This window comes from Drosophila arizonae, chromosome 2, assembly GCF_054131065.1.
Source record: "Drosophila arizonae isolate 15081-1271.41 chromosome 2, UAZ_ARI_1.0, whole genome shotgun sequence".
Classification (NCBI taxonomy): domain Eukaryota; kingdom Metazoa; phylum Arthropoda; class Insecta; order Diptera; family Drosophilidae; genus Drosophila; species Drosophila arizonae.
Genome location: NC_142922.1, coordinates 27,342,561 through 27,366,547, shown reverse-complemented (window position 1 = coordinate 27,366,547; position 23,987 = coordinate 27,342,561). Strand labels below are relative to the sequence as shown.

Genomic DNA, 23,987 nt, shown 5'->3' with positions numbered 1-23,987 from the left:
AGGATCGATCGATTTATTTTTGAGGTCAACTGAAATCGAAAAATTGAAAAAAGTTGTAGCGAAAATAGAAATCTCCTTGTTAGAAATATTGTGGTCCTGAAAAGGACCGATTTGTTGGATGTTGCTTGTAATATATACAAAACAGAATAGCGAAGCAATTTAAGCGCGCTCGCCACGGATACGTCTGGCCAGTTGAATGTCCTTGGGCATGATCGTGACGCGTTTGGCATGAATGGCGCACAAATTTGTATCTTCGAATAGGCCAACCAAGTAGGCTTCGCTAGCTTCCTGCAGAGCCATTACAGCTGAGCTTTGGAAACGAAGGTCAGTCTTGAAATCCTGAGCGATTTCACGGACTAAACGCTGGAACGGCAACTTGCGAATAAGCAATTCTGTGCTCTTCTGGTAACGACGAATTTCACGCAGAGCAACTGTACCAGGGCATTAGCGATGAGGTTTTTTTCACACCGCCAGTAGCTGGCGCACTTTTACGTGCTGCCTTAGTAGCTAACTGCTTACGAGGAGCCTTGCCTCCAGTAGATTTCCGAGCGGTCTGCTTTGTACGAGCCATTCCTTCACAATTCTACTTTACACTCTCACAATTCAAAACACAATGATCGGTCGCCGCCATTCCGCATTGCTTACATAGCAAACTGGTGGTGCGTTAGAAAGAGATCGACATATTCATAATCGACAAATGGTGATCGTGTTACTCTACTCTGCTGTTGTAAATGTTGCAAGGGTAAAGTGTGAGCGGGATGCAAGCATTATGTGCTCTCTCAAGTTTTCGGATATCTCAGTATAAATAGCAGTTAGTCTGGTCATAGGCATTAGAGTATTTCTGACATTCGTGAAGTGCGTATATATAATATATACATAACAAGTAAGAAAGCTCCAGTCGAGACTGCTCGACTAGGAGATACCCTGAACCCTCCAAGCTGATATTCTAATCATTCTGCACTTCTTTTATGCACACATACATACACATGCATCCACACGCACGCATAAGCCTGCGCTCTGCTAACTGCGCAGTAAGCAGCGACTGCGCTTGGGCTGCGCTGCAGTGTGGTCAATATTATGAGAATTTATTTGTTAAATAATTTCTTTTGTAGACATACGATCTTAATGAAACTTTTAGAGCGTAATCATATGGTGAATATGTGTGTATATTCCAAAGCCCAAGTCTCTAGTATTTGAAATACGCTTTTTACAAAAGTGTGGGTGAGGGGGTGAATTTAAGGGTGGGGGGTAAATTTTAACAAAAACCGAAATTGGATAAATTGCATATAAGCATATATTAAAAATTTGGAGACTCTAGCAATAAAGGTGTAGAAGATATAATTTTATAACCGGTTTTCGATATGGTTTTTTATCGATAAAAAAAGATCGGGATGAGTTATCGATTTTTAATGATAAACTTGATATGCGCGCTGTAATTACGGACATTTTAAAAAAAATTTGAAGTCTCTAGCTGTTATATCTTCTGAAATCGACGCGTTCATACATACGGACGGACGGACGGACGGACGGACGGACGGACGGACGGACGGACGGACGGACAGACAGACGGACAGGGCCAAATCAACTCAGCTCGTCGCCCTGATCAAGAATATATATACTTTGTGGGGTCTGCCACGCCTCCTTCTGCCTGTTACATACTTTTAACAAAACCATTATACCCTGATTTCCCATTTTCAATGGGTTCAGGGTATAACAAGTAAGAAAGCTCTAGTCGAGACTGCTCGACTACGAGATCCCCTGAACCCTTGGAGCAATAGATATTTCAATAATTTTTCGCGTCTTTCAGCTTACACAAGAAACACGCACACACACACACACAGGCACGTACGCACACACAGGCATACATACACACACACGCATACAGACACACATACACACACACAAACGCATACATACACAAACGCATACACACACACATACACATACACACACACATACACAAACACATACACACACATACACAAACACATACACACACAAGCACCCACGCATAAACACGCATGGGCTGCAGTGTGCGCTTACTATGAGAACATAATTGTTTAATAACTTTTTTTATGGACGTACGATCTTCATGAAACTTTCAGATTATGATTATAACATGAATATGCATGTAATTGCCAAAGCACAAGTCTCTAGTATTTGAAATACGCTTTTTACAAAAGTGAGGGTGAGGGGGTGAATTTAAGGGTGGGGGGTAAATTTTAACAAAAACCGAAATTGTATAAATTGCATATAAGCATACATTAAAAATTTGGAGACTCTAGCAATAAAGGTGTAGAAGATATAATTTTATAACTGGTTTTCGATAAGGTTTTTTATCGATAAAAAAAGATCGGGATGAGTTATCGAATTTTAATGATAAACTTGATATGCGCGCTGTAATTACGGACATTTTAAAAAAAATTTGAAGTCTCTAGCTCTTATATCTTCTGAAATCGACGCGTTCATACATACGGACAGACGGACAGACGGACAGACGGACAGACGGACAGACGGACAGACGGACAGACGGACAGACAGACGGACAGGGCCAAATCAACTCAGCTCGTCACCCTGATCAAGAATATATATACTTTGTGGGGTCTGCCACGCCTCCTTCTCCCTGTTACATACATTTCAACAAAACCATTATACCCTGATTTCCCATTGAAAATGGGTTCAGGGTATAAAAAGTGAAAAATGACTGGTCGTGGTAAAGGTGGCAAAGGCTTGGGTAAAGGAGGTGCAAAGCGTCATCGCAAAGTGTTGCGTGATAATATCCAGGGTATCACGAAGCCAGCTATCCGTCGTTTAGCTCGTCGTGGTGGCGTGAAGCGAATTTCTGGACTAATCTATGAAGAAACCCGTGGCGTTCTCAAGGTCTTTTTGGAAAATGTTATTCGCGATGCTGTCACATATACCGAACATGCCAAGAGGAAGACAGTCACAGCCATGGATGTTGTCTATGCATTGAAGAGGCAAGGTCGTACACTGTACGGTTTTGGCGGTTAAGAAAAAACGAGTACAACAAGCAACTTATTGTCACAACAATCGGTCCTTTTCAGGACCACCAATACCTTAAAAGAGCTGAAAATTGTGAAATTCAATTATAATTGCCCTTAATATAGACCCGCTATAAAAGTTCTCTAGCTGCGAAATAAATGAGAACAGACGAACGATGATGTCCATATTTTTTGTATCCGCCCAAGAAAGAATTCGATGTAGTTCAATTAGCAGAAAATGTAATTCTTGTATGTATTCAAAGAATACTACACACCAAATTTGTAATTTAGAGACCAGAGACCAGCGACCAACTTTTGAACATGAATGATTATAAATAAGACTGTACTATACTGTAAATGACTGTACAGTGACGGTAGTCACACATGTGACATGTCTGCATATTTTGAATTGCTCACTTATTACTTATTAAATTATATTTTTAGACTCATTCACGAAAGTGAAAGAGTATATTGGTTTTGTGCAATGTCCGTATGAACGCAATCTATTTCGGCGCTATTGAAGCTAGAGACTTGAAATTTGAAACACATACTCGTGTATATCTCCGATTTATAGTGTTAAAATTTTCCCGATCCGCCCACTAGGGGTGTGGCAAATCGGAAAATGTATTTTCCGATATACCAGAAATCATGTTTGTTGAAGAGCTAGAAAGCTGAAATTGGTTTGTAGGTCCGCGTCAACCACATAAAATCACGAGCTATGGCGGATATATCTCCGCCCGTTGGGGCGTGGCAAATCGGACGAAACTGTATCTCCTAAAGTTATAAACCTAGAATGCTGAAATTTTGCACGTAAGCTGATGTTTCAATTCTATAAAGATAGGGGAAAAATTATATCTACGCCTACTAGGGGCGTGGCAAATCGGACCTGAAAATATAGTGATTTTTCGAATTCGGCTATTGATGCTAGAGAAATGCTGAAATTTGGTATATATACGTGGGTTGTCCACCCAAGTCCAGCGAGCTATGATAGATATATGTATGTCCGCCCATAGCGGACGTGGCAAACCGCAAAAGTTTATATCTCCTACAGTTTAAGAGCCAGAAGCTTCAAATTTGGATAGTTGAGTTACTGGTAGCCTCCTCTATCGATGCCCAAAAAATAATTTTTAATCCTCTTTAGGGGCGTGGCATATTGAAAAATACCTTATAATTTTCACATTTTTGGAGCGTAAGAATTCAAATTTTGCATTTAGGTAACCGGTTGCTCGTTCTAAGAACTGGCTAAAAATGAGGAGTCTACGGCCACTAGGGGCGTGGCAATCGGCATTTACAGTGCCCGAATTGCGACATTTATGTATATGCGTCAGCCATCTATTTATGCATTTGTACATATAAATAAGCTTAATAGATATTCATAATACGAAAAGAAACATTTTTATGAATTAAAAAAAATATAAAAGAAGCTAAAATAACAAGTAAGAAAGCTCTAGTCGAGACTACTCGACTACGAGATCTCCTGAACCCTTGGAGTAATAGCTATTTCAATAATTTTTCGCTTCTTTCAGCTTAGACAAGAAACACGCACACACACACACACACACACACACGCACGCACACACAGGCATACACACACATACATAAATACACACACACACACACACACACACACACACACACACACACACACACACACACACACACACACACACACATACATACATACATACACACACACACACACACACACACACACACACACACACACACACAACCGGTTACATACATATACACACACAAGCATAAACACGCATGGGCGGCAGTGAGCGCTTACTATGAGAACTTAATTGCTTAATAACTTTTTTTTGTGGACGTACGATCTTTACAAAAGTGAGGGTAAGGGGGTGAATTTAAGGGTGGGGGGTTAATTTTAACGAACACCGAAATTGTATAAATTGCATATAAGCATACATTAAAAATTTGGAGACTCTAGCAATAAAGGTGTAGAAGATCTAATTTTATAACTGGTTTTCGATAAGGTTTTTTATCGATAAAAAAGACCGGGCTATCGATTTTTAATGATAAACTTGATATGCGCGCTGTAATTACGGACATTTAAAAAAAATTTGAAGTCTCTAGCTTTTATATCTTCTGAAATCGACACGTTCATACATACGGACAGACGGACGGACGGACACACAGACGGACAGGGCCAAATCAACTCAGCTCGTCACCCTGATCAAGAATATATATACTTTGTGGGGTCTGCCACGCCTCCTTCTCCCTGTTACATATATTTCAACAAAACCATTATACCCTGATTTCCCATTGAAAATGGGTTCAGGGTATAATAAACAAAGGCACAACAGCCTTAAATAGCCCCATTTAACAAAACCTCAATTTTTCATCTCTCTTCACAACACCAAGCCCACAAACCAATAGTCAGGCACTCCCAAGCAATATAACAATAACCAACCAAAAACTTAGAGAGCACATAGCAAAGAAGTTAAATAACCAAAAACCCATCCTAAATAAATAAAGATATGGAAACTTTCTTTGGCAAAAACATATTAGACTGCATTTATATAATGCAAAACCTAACTAAAAAATACCTTACAAATAATACAATAGACTCAAACGAAAATAATAAGGTCAATCAAGCTCTATTGCTAGATTTCCTATTTGAAATAGCACAATGAATAGTAAAATAATTTTTCAAAACGTTAACTCATTAGTCTCTGCACACAAAAAACACGAACTGAACATATACTTAAACAAACACAAGCCCATTGCCATGCTAATCGCAGAACACAGAACAAACACAAAAAACACACCCATCCTCACAAACTACCAATTCATTAGACAAACATTACACGCATCACATGCAAATATAGCCCAAAGACGTAATATTGCAGACCCCGGCACCTCTGTAGCCATATGCCTGAAAAACGGACTACAATATAAACTAATAGATATTCCACAGCTTCAATACATTGAAACTGTGGCAATACAAATATCACTCCGAATCCCAAATAACAATATACAGCACCTTATATTAGCATCCCTATACAAACGCCCAAGCAATCCACTACTGCTTAGTGACCTTAAATTAATTAAGCACACATTAAACAGTAGTAATAGTAAAATAATAATAGGATGTGACCTAAACTCAAAACACCCAACCTGGCACCTACCAAACCACAACCCAAAACATTCAAATAATCATGGAATCATATTATACAATTGGTTACTAAGGGAAACAAACCTTATAATCCACACCCCAATAGAACCAACCCGAACAAACAGTAAAACAGCCTCCTCCATAGACTTCTTTATAACATCCACAGACCTAACCATAACATCCCACAACATCTGCCACATCACTAATGACTTTCCCTCTGACCACCTAGGGATACAAATAAACATACAAAAATAAACCAGAAATAACTCACAACTATAATAAAATAAACACACGAATGTGGAATAAAATAATATTAGAAAACTTAAACCCAATACAAAACAAGTAAGAAAACTCTAGTCGAGAGTGCTCGACTAGATACTACCCTGAACCCAACAAATAAAAATGCCCATTTAGTATGGCTGCAATTTCAATTTCGATGTATTTAAAAATATAAATAAAATACTAAACTCATTTAATAAAATATAAAAATATTTTGAAACAATTAAAAAAGTTAACATCAGTTGCACCGATCGGGATTCGAACTACAACTTCTCGATCGAGCGTCATGCAGCTAACACACTAGAACTAGAACACTCCTGCTAGTGGCGCTGGCAAAACTCAAATAGATTTACTGCTGCTGCACCATCTACCAAAACTAAACGAAACTAACAGCTGATGTGATTCAACGAATGTTTTTGTTGTTAACAACAATAGAAAAGAACAAAATAGACTTACAAACCCCAACAGAATTAAAAACCACATTTGAAAAAATAAATGCATTAGCTTGGCAATACGAACAAGTACATAGACAAAACGATACAATAAACAACAACCCAACACACAACCAACACACTAGACACATTAACAATAAAATCACCCAACTAACAGAAACACATACTAGCCCAATAGTCCAATTTACAACAACGCAGAACGCAGAAGGCAATTGGGCAGGTGCCCAAGAATTTGGATTCACCAATGCACTCCAATTGCTAGAGTAGCTACGTTCCAAAAATAACAAAAAAAACTGCGGGCCCAGACGGTACCAGCAATTTCCTCCTAAAACACTGCAACCTCCTAGTACTAAAACATATTGCAATTCTTTTTAATCACTGCTTTAATATAGACGATGACGAAGTCAGAAGGAAAGGAAGTGCACTGTTTGCTTAGCGATCTGTGGAAATAAGAATTTATTGTAAACTGGTCTTAAGCCAATTAAATTTAAAAACTCACCAAAGACAAGCCCACAATAGTGGCCCCATTGATATTAGTGGCTTCACAAGTCGCTGATCGTCGTAAAGTGCAGTGAAAATAATTTTTGCTGACTATTTGCAAAGTAGGGCTTCGCTGCCCGGCTTGCATGTGCAAGCAAAACAGCTGTTTTTGCATCTCCAAGCGACTGATCGCGAAAGCTCGTTAAAGCTTTCTGAGCTTTAAGCTCAACTTACAAAAGCTGCCAGAATGGTTCTTGACCAAATTCTTCGGGATGCACTCTTGAAAGCTGTCAAAGAACCTTCAAACCCTGAAATGGAAATAACTTTGCAGCCTACAGTGCAGGTACCCAAAAGCGATCCTCCTAGCGCAAATGGAGCAATGCGCTTTCAAAATGTTGAAATTAAGCGCAAAAATTCTCAAATTAAGCGCAAAATAATTTCTACTGCCTCTCCTACTCTTACGAAGAAAAAATCTAACCTTGGCAAGAATAGTGAAAGCTCTAACATTCTACAATCTGCCTATAGCGGCAGCTCTAATCGATTTGGTTTGCTTGCGCAAACTCCAGTGGATATGGATGCTGAGGACAGCACTGATTTGATGTGCGAGCTGGTTAGCACCAGCAATCAAGCTGCTATTGCTGCGTCGATGCGGGCTGCTGCCATAGTCGGCAGCTCTGACGCCCCCATTAAGGCACAGCCAAACCCCCCACCAATTGTGATGGAAGGCATCAATAATGTAAATTTATTGATGCAAGGCATAGAAAAAGTAGCGGACCTGAAAAATGTCGAGGCCAGGACTTCTTTGGGTGGTGTCATGAGGCTTTACACGGCTGATGCTGCTACCTTTCGCAGCATTGTTAACTGGCTGGAGAATGAGCAGTATGAGTTCCACTGCTACCAATTGAAAGAAGACAGGCCGGACAGAGTCTGCGTTAAAGGCTTGCACCATAGCACCTTAATTAGCCAGATTAAGGAGGAGCTAGGCAAAATTGGCCACAATGTCATTGATGCCCATACGCCACAACGACGCAGTGAGCCAGGCACTCCTAAAGATTGCCCAGTTAACATGTTCTTCTTGAACATCGCTGCCGCTGCCAATAATAAGGCGATCCTGGCAGTTAAGACACTCTGCCGTACGAGAGTTTTAATTGAACCGCTTCGTAAACGGACTGCCGTAGTGCAATGCCACAGATGCCAGCAGTTCGGCCACACGGCTAAGTATTGTCGCAAGACGCACATATGCGTGAAATGTGCCGGAGAACATCCTTCCAAAGACCGCAGTCGACCACGCAATGAGCTTTGCACCGGCTTCTACTGTGGGGAGCAACACCCTGCAAACTATTCGGGATGCTCCAAGTATCAGGCGTACCTACAACGTTCCAGACCCAGAATTGGAGTTGGTGGCAGAAGCGTGAGCAATGAGCGACCCCTAGCTATTCCTAGAGGCAGACCGGTGGCCACTCCTCAAAGCGGGGTCTCATATGCGGATGTAGCTAAGCAACAGCAGCAGCAGGCCCAACATCAACAGCAACAGCTGCCGCTTAAGGACAGAAGCCGCAGCCGCCAAAGGACAACGAGGGATCCACATCATCCGATGGCCAGCGGCAACTTTGATGCCATATTGCAAGCGCTTAACGAAAGCATTAGCTCTCTCCGCTCACTCCAAGAGAAGCAGATGGAGCTAATGATGATGATGCTGAAACAGCAACAACAACAGACGCAGCCATTTACATACATAAACACACACAAGCATAAACACGCATGGGCGGCAGTGAGCGCTTACTATGAGAACTTAATTGCTTAATAACTTTTTTTTGTGGACGTACGATCTTTACAAAAGTGAGGGTAAGGGGGTGAATTTAAGGGTGGGGGGTAAATTTTAACGAAAACCGAAATTGTATAAATTGCATATAAGCATACATTAAAAATTTGGAGACTCTAGCAATAAAGGTGTAGAAGATCTAATTTTATAACTGGTTTTCGATAAGGTTTTTTATCGATAAAAAAGACCGGGCTATCGATTTTTAATGATAAACTTGATATGCGCGCTGTAATTACGGACATTTAAAAAAAATTTGAAGTCTCTAGCTTTTATATCTTCTGAAATCGACACGTTCATACATACGGACAGACGGACGGACGGACACACAGACGGACAGGGCCAAATCAACTCAGCTCGTCACCCTGATCAAGAATATATATACTTTGTGGGGTCTGCCACGCCTCCTTCTCCCTGTTACATATATTTCAACAAAACCATTATACCCTGATTTCCCATTGAAAATGGGTTCAGGGTATAATAAACAAAGGCACAACAGCCTTAAATAGCCCCATTTAACAAAACCTCAATTTTTCATCTCTCTTCACAACACCAAGCCCACAAACCAATAGTCAGGCACTCCCAAGCAATATAACAATAACCAACCAAAAACTTAGAGAGCACATAGCAAAGAAGTTAAATAACCAAAAACCCATCCTAAATAAATAAAGATATGGAAACTTTCTTTGGCAAAAACATATTAGACTGCATTTATATAATGCAAAACCTAACTAAAAAATACCTTACAAATAATACAATAGACTCAAACGAAAATAATAAGGTCAATCAAGCTCTATTGCTAGATTTCCTATTTGAAATAGCACAATGAATAGTAAAATAATTTTTCAAAACGTTAACTCATTAGTCTCTGCACACAAAAAACACGAACTGAACATATACTTAAACAAACACAAGCCCATTGCCATGCTAATCGCAGAACACAGAACAAACACAAAAAACACACCCATCCTCACAAACTACCAATTCATTAGACAAACATTACACGCATCACATGCAAATATAGCCCAAAGACGTAATATTGCAGACCCCGGCACCTCTGTAGCCATATGCCTGAAAAACGGACTACAATATAAACTAATAGATATTCCACAGCTTCAATACATTGAAACTGTGGCAATACAAATATCACTCCGAATCCCAAATAACAATATACAGCACCTTATATTAGCATCCCTATACAAACGCCCAAGCAATCCACTACTGCTTAGTGACCTTAAATTAATTAAGCACACATTAAACAGTAATAATAGTAAAATAATAATAGGATGTGACCTAAACTCAAAACACCCAACCTGGCACCTACCAAACCACGACCCAAAACATTCAAATAATCATGGAATCATATTATACAATTGGTTACTAAGGGAAACAAACCTTATAATCCACACCCCAATAGAACCAACCCGAACAAACAGTAAAACAGCCTCCTCCATAGACTTCTTTATAACATCCACAGACCTAACCATAACATCCCACAACATCTGCCACATCACTAATGACTTTCCCTCTGACCACCTAGGGATACAAATAAACATACAAAAATAAACCAGAAATAACTCACAACTATAATAAAATAAACACACGAATGTGGAATAAAATAATATTAGAAAACTTAAACCCAATACAAAACAAGTAAGAAAACTCTAGTCGAGAGTGCTCGACTAGATACTACCCTGAACCCAACAAATAAAAATGCCCATTTAGTATGGCTGCAATTTCAATTTCGATGTATTTAAAAATATAAATAAAATACTAAACTCATTTAATAAAATATAAAAATATTTTGAAACAATTAAAAAAGTTAACATCAGTTGCACCGATCGGGATTCGAACTACAACTTCTCGATCGAGCGTCATGCAGCTAACACACTAGAACTAGAACACTCCTGCTAGTGGCGCTGGCAAAACTCAAATAGATTTACTGCTGCTGCACCATCTACCAAAACTAAACGAAACTAACAGCTGATGTGATTCAACGAATGTTTTTGTTGTTAACAACAATAGAAAAGAACAAAATAGACTTACAAACCCCAACAGAATTAAAAACCACATTTGAAAAAATAAATGCATTAGCTTGGCAATACGAACAAGTACATAGACAAAACGATACAATAAACAACAACCCAACACACAACCAACACACTAGACACATTAACAATAAAATCACCCAACTAACAGAAACACATACTAGCCCAATAGTCCAATTTACAACAACGCAGAACGCAGAAGGCAATTGGGCAGGTGCCCAAGAATTTGGATTCACCAATGCACTCCAATTGCTAGAGTAGCTACGTTCCAAAAATAACAAAAAAAACTGCGGGCCCAGACGGTACCAGCAATTTCCTCCTAAAACACTGCAACCTCCTAGTACTAAAACATATTGCAATTCTTTTTAATCACTGCTTTAATATAGACGATGACGAAGTCAGAAGGAAAGGAAGTGCACTGTTTGCTTAGCGATCTGTGGAAATAAGAATTTATTGTAAACTGGTCTTAAGCCAATTAAATTTAAAAACTCACCAAAGACAAGCCCACAATAGTGGCCCCATTGATATTAGTGGCTTCACAAGTCGCTGATCGTCCAGTGAAGGTAAAGTGCAGTGAAAATAATTTTTGCTGACTATTTGCAAAGTAGGGCTTCGCTGCCCGGCTTGCATGTGCAAGCAAAACAGCTGTTTTTGCATCTCCAAGCGACTGATCGCGAAAGCTCGTTAAAGCTTTCTGAGCTTTAAGCTCAACTTACAAAAGCTGCCAGAATGGTTCTTGACCAAATTCTTCGGGATGCACTCTTGAAAGCTGTCAAAGAACCTTCAAACCCTGAAATGGAAATAACTTTGCAGCCTACAGTGCAGGTACCCAAAAGCGATCCTCCTAGCGCAAATGGAGCAATGCGCTTTCAAAATGTTGAAATTAAGCGCAAAAATTCTCAAATTAAGCGCAAAATAATTTCTACTGCCTCTCCTACTCTTACGAAGAAAAAATCTAACCTTGGCAAGAATAGTGAAAGCTCTAACATTCTACAATCTGCCTATAGCGGCAGCTCTAATCGATTTGGTTTGCTTGCGCAAACTCCAGTGGATATGGATGCTGAGGACAGCACTGATTTGATGTGCGAGCTGGTTAACACCAGCAATCAAGCTGCTATTGCTGCGTCGATGCGGGCTGCTGCCATAGTCGGCAGCTCTGACGCCCCCATTAAGGCACAGCCAAACCCCCCACCAATTGTGATGGAAGGCATCAATAATGTAAATTTATTGATGCAAGGCATAGAAAAAGTAGCGGACCTGAAAAATGTCGAGGCCAGGACTTCTTTGGGTGGTGTCATGAGGCTTTACACGGCTGATGCTGCTACCTTTCGCAGCATTGTTAACTGGCTGGAGAATGAGCAGTATGAGTTCCACTGCTACCAATTGAAAGAAGACAGGCCGGACAGAGTCTGCGTTAAAGGCTTGCACCATAGCACCTTAATTAGCCAGATTAAGGAGGAGCTAGGCAAAATTGGCCACAATGTCATTGATGCCCATACGCCACAACGACGCAGTGAGCCAGGCACTCCTAAAGATTGCCCAGTTAACATGTTCTTCTTGAACATCGCTGCCGCTGCCAATAATAAGGCGATCCTGGCAGTTAAGACACTCTGCCGTACGAGAGTTTTAATTGAACCGCTTCGTAAACGGACTGCCGTAGTGCAATGCCACAGATGCCAGCAGTTCGGCCACACGGCTAAGTATTGTCGCAAGACGCACATATGCGTGAAATGTGCCGGAGAACATCCTTCCAAAGACCGCAGTCGACCACGCAATGAGCTTTGCACCGGCTTCTACTGTGGGGAGCAACACCCTGCAAACTATTCGGGATGCTCCAAGTATCAGGCGTACCTACAACGTTCCAGACCCAGAATTGGAGTTGGTGGCAGAAGCGTGAGCAATGAGCGACCACTAGCTATTCCTAGAGGCAGACCGGTGGCCACTCCTCAAAGCGGGGTCTCATATGCGGATGTAGCTAAGCAACAGCAGCAGCAGGCCCAACATCAACAGCAACAGCTGCCGCTTAAGGACAGAAGCCGCAGCCGCCAAAGGACAACGAGGGATCCACATCATCCGATGGCCAGCGGCAACTTTGATGCCATATTGCAAGCGCTTAACGAAAGCATTAGCTCTCTCCGCTCACTCCAAGAGAAGCAGATGGAGCTAATGATGATGATGCTGAAACAGCAACAACAACAGACGCAGCAGCAGGGGCAAATACTGAATTTGCTCACAGCTCTTCAAGCGCAGAAGACACCATAATGATGCCGCTGCGCATCCTTGTGTGGAACGCCGATGGTGTTGCCACGAATCTGCAGGAAATAGATTGTTTCGTGCGGCGACACGAGATTGATGTCTTGCTGATCAGCGAGACACACTGCAAGGAGCTGCAGGCACCAAAAATATTTGGCTTTGAGGCATACACTGCTAACGACCCGAGTACCGGCAACGCCAAAGGAGGAGCTACTATTTTAATCCGGTCTACTCTGGTTCACTTCCCGCTAACACCAATAGCCACCACAAAAGTACAGCTTGCGTCAGCAGTTATCCAAACGGATCTCGGCCCTATCAACTTTGGGGCAATTTACTGTCCACCGAGGTTTGTCTGGACTGCAGATGAGTTTGAGGCGATTCTGGAGCAGCATCGTTTTAAATTCGTCATTGCCGGAGACTGGAATGCGTCCCATTGGCTTTGGGGAGCAGGAAAGTGCAACCAAAGAGGCCATGCGCTTGGAAACCTCGTCCTGAGCTCAGAGATTAACGCTCTGGCGACAGGGGAAGCTACGAGCTATCCGTACGGCAGCAGAGGCTCACCAGGCTACATTGATTTTGTTCTGTTGTTGTTGAATGGCCTCTGGCACAGCGCCCCGGCGACCTGCAGCCGACAGGATTCCGGTAACCAGAGAAATTCTGCTGCTCATTGCCGAAAAGAGGCGCATACGCGCTAGATGGATGAGATCTTGTCACCCCTTGGACAAAGCCGAGTGGAATCGAGTAAGGAGTAGGCTCCGCCATGCACTCGCGGAGCACAAATCTGCATGGTTTGATGAGAGACTTGCCAATACTGGGGTTGCAAGTGACGCAATGCACTCTCTCTGGAAGGCCACGCGCGGTGTTAAAAGGCGTTGCGTAAGGAAAGCGCCTCTGGCCGACAGTAACGGGACATGGTGTCGGACGGACTTGGAGCAAGCAGAGGTGTTTGCTGCACATCTTGCCGAGCGCTTCCAGCCATTCAATCTGGCCAGCCTGCAAGAAGTCCAGGATACTGACGACCAGCTGACTCAAGCGCTTCAAATGGATCTGCCTATTGAGCCATTCGACCCAAGTGAGGTAGCGGAAGTTATTGCAAGCCATCTGCAATGCCACTCTGAAGGCATCGCCCAGACATGTGGTTTGCTTCATAGCGTTGGTGTTCAATGCTATAGTAAGGCTGCAATACTTGGATTAATCACCATGATCCACAAGCCGGAAAGAGAACCATCTTCTTTCAGGCTGATAAGTCTCCTCCCTTCGATATCGAAGGTGTTGGAAAGACTTATTGCTGTTCGGCTGGTGAGGATTATGGAAGTTCGAGGAATTATCCCAGAGCACCAATTTGAATTCCGTGCTGGTCACAGCACAGTGGAGCAGCTGCATAGAGTTGTCGACCAAATACTAATGGCGTACGAGAACAAGGAGTATTGCAACACACTCTATCTGGATATCCGGGAGGCGTTCGATCGAGTGTGGCACACCGGAATGCTGTTGAAAATCAAACGGAGTCTCCCTGAGTCATTTTTTGGACTGCTCAGGTCGTATCTTGAGGGAAGGCGATTTGCGGTACGCTTCCATACGGCTATATCCACTGAGCGCGATGTGGCAGCTGGTGTACCACAGGGTAGTGTCCTTGGCCCTCTGCTTTACTGCCTGTACAGCCACGACATGCCACAGCCTGATAGCAGCCTGTATGGTGCATCAATGCTGGCCACCTTCGCAGATGAAGTATGCATTACATACAGGTCCCGATGTGAGTACGATGCAGCGGATGGCATCCAAGATTTTGCGATAAAATTTGCGGACTGGGCGGAACCGAATCCGTCATAAAAATGTTTTAAAGACATAATCAGAAATATGTCATATTTGAATTGAAAAGCAATTGGCTAACCACTGTAACACTAAACGCCTTATAAAAATGCAATTTTTTAAAATCAAATAAAGCTATATTGTGCTTTTCAAAAACAAAAGACTTTCTTTATATTACATTTTATATCATAGGATCGATCGATTTATTTTTGAGATCAACTGAAATCGGAAAATTGAAAAAAGTTGTAGCGAAAATAGAAATCTCCTTGTTAGAAATATTGTGGTCCTGAAAAGGACCGATTTGTTGGATGTTGCTTGTAGTATATACAAAACAGAATAGCGAAGCAATTCAAGCGCGCTCGCCACTGATACGTCTGGCCAGTTGAATGTCCTTGGGCATGATCGTGACGCGTTTGGCATGAATGGCGCACAAATTTGTATCTTCGAATAGGCCAACCAAGTAGGCTTCGCTAGCTTCCTGCAGAGCTATTACAGCTGAGCTTTGGAAACGAAGGTCAGTCTTGAAATCCTGAGCGATTTCACGGACTAAACGCTGGAACGGCAACTTGCGAATAAGCAATTCTGTGCTCTTCTGGTAACGACGAATTTCACGCAGAGCAACTGTACCAGGGCGATAGCGATGAGGTTTTTTCACACCGCCAGTAGCTGGCGCACTTTTACGTGCTGCCTTAGTAGCCAACTGCTTACGAGGAGCCTTGCCTCCAATAGATTTCCGAGCGGTCTGCTTTGTACGAGCCATTCTTCCACAATTCTATTTTACACTCTCACAATAGGGTTGGCAAAATATCGAGATATCGAATTTTTGCTTGTTTGTGGCAATATCGATAGTTCCCGCCCGATCTATCGATAGTAATGGTCATTTTGAAAAATTTTGCAACATTCCATTTAACAAGAACTCGAGATAGAAATTTGGTTAATAAGCTTGTTGTTAAACTTTTTTAAGTAAACATTTATATTAGTTTAACGACCGTTTGTTCTGGTGATTTTTAATATGGATCAATACGTATTTAATCTGAAGAATAAGGGTAATTACATTATTTATTTATTTAAAATCCAAATTTCTAATACGTTTGCATATGTGTAATGCATATACATACATGCACATATGTATATATGTATATAGATGACAAGGAAGATGAAATCAGCCATTTCGATGAAGAAAACACTGCAGTGAAAAGGCAGAGAGTTGGAAAATCTAAAGTATGGACATTTTTCAAAAAATCAATAGATGGTAAAACAGCAAAGTGTCTGCAATGCGGAAAAATTTATAAAACTAGCGGGAACACTTCCAACCTCTACGACCATTTGAAGCGGTCGCATCCAACATTAAATGTAAGCGACTTGCCAAATTCCTCGGCCAAGATTGATCAATTTATTAGCATTAACTATGATTCGACACCCAAACGTAACTCAGACCTTAATGAAGCAGTTATGAAATATATTGCTAAAGATATGCGTCCGTTTTCAGTAGTCGAAGATAGTGGATTTAGAGCTATGCTTCATGTATTTGATCCACGGTATAAATTGCCATCACGTGCGACCATGCGCAATGTACTCATGGCAAGGCAAGTTGAGGAAAAGACCGCAAAATTGTTTGAAATTTTAAAGCACGTGAAGCATTGTGCCATTACGACTGATCTTTGGACCTCTCCAGCTAATGAGACGTATTTAACAGTCACTTGCTCATTTATCTCAAAGGACTTCGATCTGCGCACAGCCGTGTTATCCACAAATAAGTTAGATTCAGAGGCAAATCATTCTTCGCAGAACATTGCGGAATCGCTAAAAGCTATTTTTTTTAAATGGAACATATCTTCAAAAGTAATAGCTATAGTAACGGACAATCCAAGCGCAATGATAAAAGCATGTGAGCTGTTGCACAAACGAAATATACCATGCTTTGCACACACAATAAATTTAGTTGTGCAAGATTGCCTAAAACTGCATTGCTTGGCTTTTTTATTATCTAAATGTAAAAGCACTGTAACATTTTTTAAAAATAGTACAATTATGTACAACAAACTTAAAGAAGCCCAAAAAAAAAAAAAAATACAGCCTCAAACAGGAAGTTCCCACCCGTTGGAACAGCGCCTATTACATGATAGATCGAATTTTAAGTATGTATGATGCTATCAATAGTGTATTTTTGATGGTATCTAAAGCACCACCTCCGTTTACTGCGGACGAAATTGACCTTCTAAAGGATTTGGCAAAGCTACTGTCTCCATTTGAGAGTGCCACAAAATAGATCTCATCAAGCACCACAGTGACCATATCCCTTAAAATTCCGATCACTTGTGGACTAATGCACAATTTAGATAAAATTAAAAATAATTTAACCACAACAGAAGGATTGGAAGCGTACACATGCTTAATCGATGGTATCAAAAATAGGATGTCTAATTATGAAGAGCGTTCTCTGCCACGAATCGGTACATTGCTAGATCCACCATATAAAAAGCAAGGCTATCGTTCACCTTTAAATGCTGTTCAAGGGGAAAAGCTTCTCGAAAATGAACTCGCTTCCCTAGATTCCCTTGATTCAGACCAACCAGAGCCATTAACGCTCACTGAAAGAACCACGAAGACTAGCCAAACTCTCTTTGAATTTGTGCAAAATAACATTCAAGCCGTGCCTCGGACTTAGGGTCAAACGCTATATTGGAGCTTCGTCAATACCTTTTAAAGATGAATTCAGAAGAAGACGTGGATCCTTTAAAATATTGGAAGGTAATTGTATTAATTTTTTAACACATTTTAAAATTAAAATACGTTTATTAATTTTAGTACAATGAAGGTGCACTAAAAGTTCTTGCGGAAAAATTTTTATGTGTACCAGCTACTTCGACGGAATCGGAGAGGATGTTCAGTAAGGCTGGGCTTGTTATAAGCAATCGACGGGCTTCCCTAAAGGCAAACCATGTTGATATGCTTCTATTCTTACAAAAAAATGACTGGATTAATTAAAGTTGCTTAGTTCTATTTTTTTTCTTTTCAAGAAGTCTAATGGATCTCATTTGTTTGATATAGTTTGTAATTTATAAGAGATTTGAAGTGCTTTGTAGTTTTTAAGAAACTTACAGTGTTTTGTAGATTATAAGAAGTTTGTAGCTTATAAGTTTATTGGATCAAAGTTATCTTTTAGTTTATTTACTTTGTTATAAAGTTCAACGAATGAATTAAATTTTGACTAATTATAATTTAATATTATTTATATAACCTATTCGATTTGCCTTGAGTTAAATAAACGTACTTTGTTCAAATATTTGAGTTGTTCCATCAATAACACTTTTTTAGCGATAGTATCAAATTTTCTTTCTTAAAATATCGAAAATATCGAATGGGACCACTATCGATATTTTGCCAGCTCTATCTCACAATTCAAAACACAATGATCGGTCGCCGCCATTACGCATTGCTTATATAGCGAACTGGTGGTGCGTTAGAAAGAGATCGACATATTCGTGATCGACAAATAGTGATCGTGTTACTCTACTCTGCTGTTGTCAATGTTGCAAGGGTAGTGTGTGAGCGGGATGCAAGCATTATGTGCTCTCTCAAGTTTTCGGATATCTCGGTATAAATAGCAGTGAGTCTGGTCATAGGCATTAGAGTATTTCTGACATTCGTGAAGTGCGTATATATATAAAAAGTGAAAAATGACTGGTCGTGGTAAAGGTGGTAAGGCTTGGGTAAAGGAGGTGCAAAGCGTCATCGCAAAGTGTTGCGTGATAATATCCAGGGTATCACGAAGCCAGCTATCCGTCGTTTAGCTCGTCGTGGTGGCGTGAAGCGAATCTCTGGACTAATCTATGAAGAAACCCGTGGCGTTCTTAAGGTCTTTTTGGAAAATGTTATTCGCGATGCTGTCACATATACCGAACATGCCAAGAGGAAGACAGTCACAGCCATGGATGTTGTCTATGCATTGAAGAGGCAAGGTCGTACACTGTACGGTTTTGGCGGTTAATAAAAAACGAGTACAACAAGCAACTTATTTTCACAACAATCGGTCCTTTTCAGGACCACAAATATATTTCCTTAAAAGAGCTGGAAAATATGAAATTCAATAACTATTCGATTCTCGTTAATAAAACTCGGAACATGCGATAAGTGCAGCATCTGTTGTTATTTAGCTCGAAACAGTTCTCGGCCTTATTGAAGTGAAGCATCTGTTCCTAATTATTTTTCTGAATTGTGAAAAATGATAAAAACAGTGTGGAATGGAATGGCACGCAAGCCAAGTGGAAACAAGTGAATTAGTGAAGAAGAAACAAGTGAACTAAAAAAGCAAAGACACAAGCTGTGAAGTGCAGTGAAAAAGTGGCATGGACAAGAAAGAAAAAAGGAAGCACACACTAAAAATACAAAATAAAGAACGTGATAAAAAGGTCTGCCGGCAAATCTGCCAGAGCCTACAAAAGAAAAGAAAAACAGTGCCTGTGCATATGCACGAAATACAAAATCTGTGCATAAATAAAAACGAAAAAAACAAAATGTCAGAAAAACATAATACATCTATGTCATCACTAGATGAATATCTAGATGACGAAAGTGAGTCAGTGATGCAATATGATGACAATTATGAAAGTGAACAAATCACTTTAAACAGAAAACAACATACACAAATGATGGAAGAACTCATTCTAACAAGAGAACAGATAAAAATACAACAACAAGTAATCCAACATCAAAAAGAACAATTACAAATCTTCAATAATATAGCAAATATGCAAACAAACACAACAAGCAACAATGAAAATCAAAATCAAAATCACAACATAAACAACATACTACAGGGCAACAAATTTGCGGCTCTATATCAACACGAGGAAGACAATAAAAACATTAACAACGACATTGAATACCCACCACTGGACACAGCCCCCAGAACCTCGAAGAAACAAAAAAGGAAAGCGACATCACCAGTATCAACAGCAACAAAAAACAAAGACAAGAAGCAGCAAAACACCCCCCCCCCCCCCCCCCCCACCCCAACAACGACGACAACAACAACAACAACATCAACAATGAACCAACGCAGACAACCAACATCAAAATTCCGGCCATCACAATCTATAACACGACCCCCAATATAATAAATATATAAATAACATAAAAAAAACATAATCCTAGTTAATGTATATAACTTAACAAACTTTATGCATCTCAAAGAAATGCTAACAAATAACAACAAAAACTACTACACATATACCCCTAGCTCCCTCAAACCTTACAACCTCATAATAAAAAAACTACCCCCAGCATGCTTTACACAAGCAGAAGTAAAAACAGCATTACTAGAAGCAAACAATGAAATAGAAATACTAACACTAAAACCATTTAAAGACAAATTCTAGCTACTCCAAATTAAGAAATCCCCAAACATAAAACAAATATTTAATATAAAAAACATACTAAACTGTAAAATAGTAATAGAACCATTCAACACACACAACAAAACACACCAATGCCACAATTTCCAAAGATATGGACATGTTGCAAGTAATTGCAAAATGCCATATCGATGCATGAAATGCACCAGCACACATAGCCCAGGCAACTGCACAGTAACCAAGGAGGACCCAAATAGTAAAGTAGAATGCGTCAACTGTAAGGGAAACCATACAGCAAACGCCAAAGTATGTCCAATCAAAATAGAAATACTAAATAAATTACTAGCTAAGAAAACTAACACAATAACGAAAAACAGTAAAACAATAAACAAAGCCACAACAGCCTTAAATAGCCCCATTCAACAAAACCTCAAGTTTTCATCCCTATTCACAACACCAAGTCCACAAACCAATAATCAGGCACTCCCAAGCAATATAACAATAACCAACCAAAAACTTAGAGAGCACATAGCAAAGAAGTTAAATAACCAAAAACCCACCCTCTCATTAGATGGACTAAATAAAGATATGGAAACTTTCTTTGGCAAAAACATATTAGACTGCATTCATATAATGCAAAAACTAACTAAAAAATACCCCACAAATTATACAATAGACCCAAATGAAAATAATAAGGTCAAACAAGCCCTATTGCTCGATTTCCTAATTGAAATAGCACAATGAATAGTGAAATAATTTTTCAAACTCATTAGTCTCTGTACACAAAAAACACGAACTGAACATATACTTCAACAAACACAAGCCCATTGCCATGCTAATCGCGGAACATAGAACAAACACAAAAAACACACCCATCCTCACAAACTACCAATTCATTAGACAAACATTACACGCATCACATGCAAATATAGCCCAAAGACGTAATATTGCAGACCCCGGCACCTCTGTAGCCATATGCCTGAAAAACGGACTACAATATAAACTAATAGATATTCCACAGCTTCAATACATTGAAACTGTGGCAATACAAATATCACTCCGAATCCCAAATAACAATATACAGCACCTTATATTAGCATCCCTATACAAACGCCCAAGCAATCCACTATTGCTTAGTGACCTTAAATTAATTAAGCACACATTAAACAGTAGTAATAGTAAAATAATAATAGGATGTGACCTAAACTCAAAACACCCAACCTGGCACCTACCAAACCACAACCCAAAACATTCAAATAATCAGGGAATCACATTATTCAATTGCTTACTAAGCGAACCAAACTTTATAATCCACCCCCCAATAGAACCAACCCGAACAAACAGTAAAACAGCCTCCTCCATAGACTTCTTTATAACACCCACAGACCTAGCCATAACATCCCACAACATCTGCCACACTACTAATGACTTTCCCTCTGACCACCTAGGGATACAAATAAACATACAAACAGATCAAAAACACATACTAAAAAATAAACCAGAAATAACTCACAACTATAATAAAATAAACACACGAATGTGGAATAAAATAATATTAGAAAACTTAAACCCAATACAAAAAAACAATAACCTAACTACACGAGAAATCGATGCATACATAGAAAATCAAAGTACAGCATTCAACATAGCAATAAACTCCCCAATAGCCATCCCAAAAATCAAAACCCTCCCTACCAAACCAAATCCTACAATAAAACTAAACCCACACTGCCTAGCACTAATGAAACATAGGCAAAACATTAGAAACATACTGCACAGACGACTACTACACTTAACAAGTAACGAAAAGGCCTACCTGCGTAATCTAATAAAGAAACTCAAATTCGAAATAACTAAACAAATTGAAATAAGCAACATGATAAACATCGAATATAAATTAAAACAAATAGACATCTGTAAAATAGGATTAAAAAAACTGCAACAGTTAAACCCCCAAAAACCAAAAACACAAATCCTAAAAAATAATATCACATTAACAACAATAGAAAAGAACAAAATAGACTTACAAATCCCAACAGAATTAAAAACCACATTTGAAAAAATAAATGCATTAGCTTGGCAATACAAACAAGTACATAGACAAAACGATACAATAAACAACAACCCAACACACAACCAACACACTAGACACATTAACAATAAAATCACCCAACTAACAGAAACACATACTAGTCCAATAGTCCAATTTACAACAACGCAAAGCGCAGAAGGCAATTGGGCAGGTGCCCAAGAAATTGGATTCACCAATGCACTCCAATTGCTAGAATGGCTACGTTCCAAAAATAACAAAAAAACTGCGGGCCCAGACGGTACCAGCAACACTGCAACCTCCTAGTACTAAAACATATTGAAATTCTTTTTAATCACTGCTTCAATATAAACTACTTCCCGGTTGCCTGGAAACGTAGCAAAATCATAGCAATACCAAAGCCAAAAATGGATCCCCATAATCTAAAAAGCTATAGACCAATATCAATCCTGTCCGCTATCAGTCTGCTATTTGAAAAAATGTTACTACAACTAATAAAAAAACACATAGAAACACACCAAATACTCAAACCATTCCAGATAGGCTTCAGAGAAAACCTATCAATTACCAACGCACTCTCAATAGCCAACTTTTTCATACATAACAATATTGCAAAAAAACGAACCGTAATAGCCTGTGCACTAGACATGGAGAAGGCATTTGACACAGTATGGACGAACGGACTCGTTTACAAAATGGACAGACTACATTTCGACAAGAACATAACACATAACACAATACTTAACTACCTGACAGATCGCACCTTTTACGTAATAGGACCGGGCGGTACAGAGAACTCAATGATAAGAACAATAGCAGCAGGTGTCCCACAGGGCTCACTACTAGCACCCATCCTCTTCAACATATACCTAGCAGACATACCAGAATACATACATCCCCCTAATATAAGAAATACCCCACGCATACAACCTATCATCTATGCAGATGACATTTTATTACTATCAGCAGGTGCATGGGCAGCGACAGCCGAAATGAACCTGAACAGATATCTAACCCAATTAAACAACTACTTCATAACTTGGAAAATAAAAATAAATAATGAAAAAAGCACTGGTTGCATATTTAAAGGACCTAAAATAAAAAGTATAAAAAAAATGCACGAAACTTCACACCCAAAATATACATAGACCAAAATAGCCAAATCAATATAGAAACGGAATTAAAATACTTGGGCGTCATCTTTGACACAAAACTCAAATTTCAAAAACACATAGAACACATACTAAAAAAAGCAAAAACACAATTCCATAGCATAGCCCACATCTTCAAGCAATTAGA

General features: G+C 39.7%; 2 protein-coding genes and 3 pseudogenes across 2 annotated transcripts; 3 read left to right on the top strand and 2 right to left on the bottom strand.

The window, feature by feature from the left end:
- Positions 1 to 88: 88 nt before the first annotated feature.
- Positions 89 to 759, bottom strand: LOC149270656 (histone H3-like; annotated as a pseudogene).
- A 1,932-nt stretch (positions 760 to 2,691) lies between these two features.
- LOC149270655 (histone H4) lies at positions 2,692 to 3,049 on the top strand. Its single transcript, XM_089463015.1, has one exon. The coding sequence runs from the start codon at positions 2,701 to 2,703 to the stop codon at positions 3,010 to 3,012; it is 312 nt and encodes a 103-aa protein (XP_089319141.1). The 5' UTR covers positions 2,692 to 2,700; the 3' UTR covers positions 3,013 to 3,049.
- A 12,532-nt stretch (positions 3,050 to 15,581) lies between these two features.
- On the bottom strand, positions 15,582 to 16,405 carry LOC149270654 (histone H3-like). Its single transcript, XM_089471132.1, has one exon. The coding sequence runs from the start codon at positions 16,039 to 16,041 to the stop codon at positions 15,631 to 15,633; it is 411 nt and encodes a 136-aa protein (XP_089327258.1). The 5' UTR covers positions 16,042 to 16,405; the 3' UTR covers positions 15,582 to 15,630.
- A 2,358-nt stretch (positions 16,406 to 18,763) lies between these two features.
- LOC149270653 (histone H4-like) lies at positions 18,764 to 19,334 on the top strand (annotated as a pseudogene).
- Positions 19,335 to 19,471: 137 nt separating this feature from the next.
- LOC149270652 (uncharacterized) lies at positions 19,472 to 22,120 on the top strand (annotated as a pseudogene).
- The last annotated feature ends 1,867 nt before the right edge of the window (positions 22,121 to 23,987 follow it).

Coding starts and splice junctions, on each gene's coding strand:
- LOC149270655 (XM_089463015.1), top strand. CDS start 2,701: ATGACTGGTCGTGGTAAAGGTGGCAAAGGCTTGGGTAAAGGAGGTGCA.
- LOC149270654 (XM_089471132.1), bottom strand. CDS start 16,041: ATGGCTCGTACAAAGCAGACCGCTCGGAAATCTATTGGAGGCAAGGCT.